The 2,803-nt window shown below is 50.5% G+C and overlaps 1 protein-coding gene across 2 annotated transcripts in view; it reads left to right on the top strand.

Annotated features, from left to right (window-relative positions):
• The first annotated feature begins 226 nt into the window (after positions 1-226).
• Positions 227-2,803, top strand: part of MAPKAPK5 (mitogen-activated protein kinase-activated protein kinase 5) — a 71,928-nt gene continuing 69,351 nt past the window's right edge. Inside the window, exon 1 of one of the 2 annotated variants that reach the window (XM_012809005.2) lies at positions 227-865. In XM_012809005.2, coding sequence (XP_012664459.2) covers positions 830-865 — 36 coding nt within the window. In that variant the 5' untranslated portion in view covers positions 227-829. The remainder of the gene's footprint in view (positions 866-2,803) is intronic. The other variant, XM_023516866.1, reaches the window with a different exon arrangement.

Genomic DNA, 2,803 nt, shown 5'->3' with positions numbered 1-2,803 from the left:
AGCATAAAGAACTAAGCTCCAAAGCACGCACAGCCACACGTGTCCGGCGGCGATAACCAATGGCCCTGCCCTGTCGGGCCACGCCCCATACGTCATTAGCGCAGCGCGGGGACAGCAGAAGGCCCGAGGGCCTGTCCTGCGAGCAGCGCGCCTTGGGGAGGCCCAGGCAGGCGCCTGCAAGTAGGGTGCGCGGCTCCGGGGCGGCTCAGAAACCCCTGCGGAAGGCCGCGAGGGGCGCGTGGCGCTGTGGGGTCACGGAGCCGGGCAGTAGGAGGGGCGGCCCGGAACTCTGGCGTGGTAAAGCGCAGGCAGGCGGGCGGCCGGCGGGGCTGCCCGGCGCTGGTGTCCCGGCGATGTGTGGCGCTGAAGCGGCGGCGGGAGCGGCGGCAGGCTCGGCTTCTGCTTCGCGGCGCTGTCGGCGGCGGAGGCGGAGGCGCAGGCTTTTCCTTAGGACCTGGCGAGCCCGGGCCTAAGCGGCCGCCCTGTGAGACCAATACACAGCGCCCCTAGCCGGGGCCCTCCCCGCCTCGCCCTGCCCCGGGAGCCTTCCTCCCCGGCAGGGGATGAGGCTGAGAGGCGGCAGTGCGGGGCCCAACACAAAGGCCTGTCCTCAGAGACCGCCGCTGCCGCTGCTGCCGCCTGTCTAGAGCCGCCCACCGAAGCTGGGCCAGCACCGGGGCCCTCATCCCCGCCGGTCCCCAGGGGAGGCTGCTGCCTGTCTCCTCTAGGGCCAGGCGCCCCAGGTCCGAGCCTTTTGCTCCCTCGGCCGCGGGGAGACCAGGCAGCTGCGCATCCTCTGCCGCTCCTGCCTGTGGGGGCCCTGCGGAGCATGTCCGAGGAGAGCGACATGGAGAAAGCCATCAAGGTAAGGGAGAGGTTCCTCCCTTTCCTGCGTGTCCTGTGGCATTTCTCTTCGCTCTAGCATCAGAAAGCAGGGAGAGTATAGGTGAGAGGTTCCAGCGACTCCTGAGTTTTGGCCTCCGGAGGATTCGAGAACTGTGTACAGCCCTGAGGCGAAGGGTGTGTATGTGTCCCTCAGTCTCTCCAACTTCCCCAGTTAATGTGATTTGTGCTCAGCTGGAACGAAGGTTAGTGGCTTGTAGATACTTGGTATGAGCGGGACGAAGGGGACCCCTAAGTGCCGCCAGCATCTGCTTCCGGAGTGGTTTGTTGTAACAGCACTTGGGGGGTTGTATTTTACCTATTCCTCCCAGTTTGTTTGAAATCAGTCTCCTGGCGATCTGCAGTTTCAGAATAAGGTGCCTTACAACTTGCTCTTTCCAATGCCTGTTATATTCTTGGCCTGTCCTTTGGCGAATAGGTTGCTATAACTTTTCTGTGTGTTTTCCTCCCTGTTTTTTTTTTTTTTTTCATTCCTTTTTTAGGGAGCATTCACTTGGGAATAGCTAACAGTGTGATACGACTTACTGCTCTGTTAACCAAAAGAAAATGTGTATTTGAAAATGACCCGAATAAAATGATTTCTAAAATTTGCTTTTGCTTAACAACAACAACAAAAGGCACGTTTTGCCCACTGAGAGTCAGTTATTTGTCATATCAGCTATAGTTTAGGTCTTATGAAAATGGAACACTGAAGGTTAAAGTTTGATTTGTTATTACTGAGTGTTAAGTCAATCTAATTTAAAAATTTCATTTTTCTTTGAGGGACAAGCATCTATTGGCATCTGTAGGTTATTTTCCCCTTCAAGACACAGTCACTATTACCAGTAACTATTTAAGAATTTGCACTTCTGTTTTTTTGTGTGTGCTTAAGTTTATCTTTTAAAAATTTTTTTATTTTTACATATACATGTAATTATTAGGTTTCCACTTGAGATTTTGCACTTCTAACCATTTCTTGTATGGTATGTATAGTTTATAGAAATCATCAGTCATTCCAAAGAAAGTTAACCTTTTTAAGGAGACATCAACATACACATTAAGGAAGATCAAATTTTAAATCACAAAAATAAAAATTATAAAAGACTGCTTTGATATACTAAATTTTTTCTTTTGGTTTGTGTTTTATTGGTAAGGAGTCATGATTTGCTGCCTGAAGTAAGTAATATATGTATAATTGGGTTGTTAATCAAAGCATATATGACAGATTTTTAAGTTCAGTAAGTATCGTCTGCTTTCGGCTAAGTGGTGTCCTAGGCACAAGTGGTACAAGCCAGACTCCTAGATGTCCCTGCACTCATGGATCTTATATTCTAGATCTATGTTTTTTCTTTTTCTTTCTTTTTTTTTTTTTTTTTGTAGAGATAGAGTCTCACTTTGTTGCCCTTTGTAGAGTGCCGTGGCGTCACACAGCTCACAGCAACCTCCAACTCCTGGGCTTAAGTGATTCTCTTGCCTCAGCCTCCGGGAGTAGTTGGGACTACAGGCGACCACCACAACACACGGCTATTTTTTGGTTGCAGTTCGTCCAGGGCTGGGTTTGAACCCACCACCCTTGGTATATGGGGCGGGTGCCCTACTCACTGAGCCACAGGTGTTGCCCATTTTTTTTTTTTTTGAGACAGAGTCTCACGCTGTCGCCCTGGGTAGAGTGCTGTGACATCACAGCTCACAGCAACCTCCAATTCTTGGGCTTAAGCGATTCTCTTGCATCAGCTTCCAAAGGCGCTGGGACTATAGGCGCCTGCCACAACACCTGGCTGTTTTTTTTTTGTTGTTGTTATTGTTGTAGCTGGCCCGGGCTGAGTTCGAACCCACCAGCCTTGGTGTATGTGGCCAGTGTCCTACTCACTGGGTTCAGATGCCACCTAGATCTGTGTTTTTCTTTTTTCTTTTTTTTTTT

This window comes from Otolemur garnettii, unplaced genomic scaffold (genome assembly GCF_000181295.1).
Source record: "Otolemur garnettii isolate 467f Iridium unplaced genomic scaffold, OtoGar3 scaffold00099, whole genome shotgun sequence".
Taxonomy (NCBI): Eukaryota; Metazoa; Chordata; class Mammalia; order Primates; family Galagidae; genus Otolemur; species Otolemur garnettii.
This window is presented reverse-complemented; position numbering and strand designations above follow the sequence as displayed.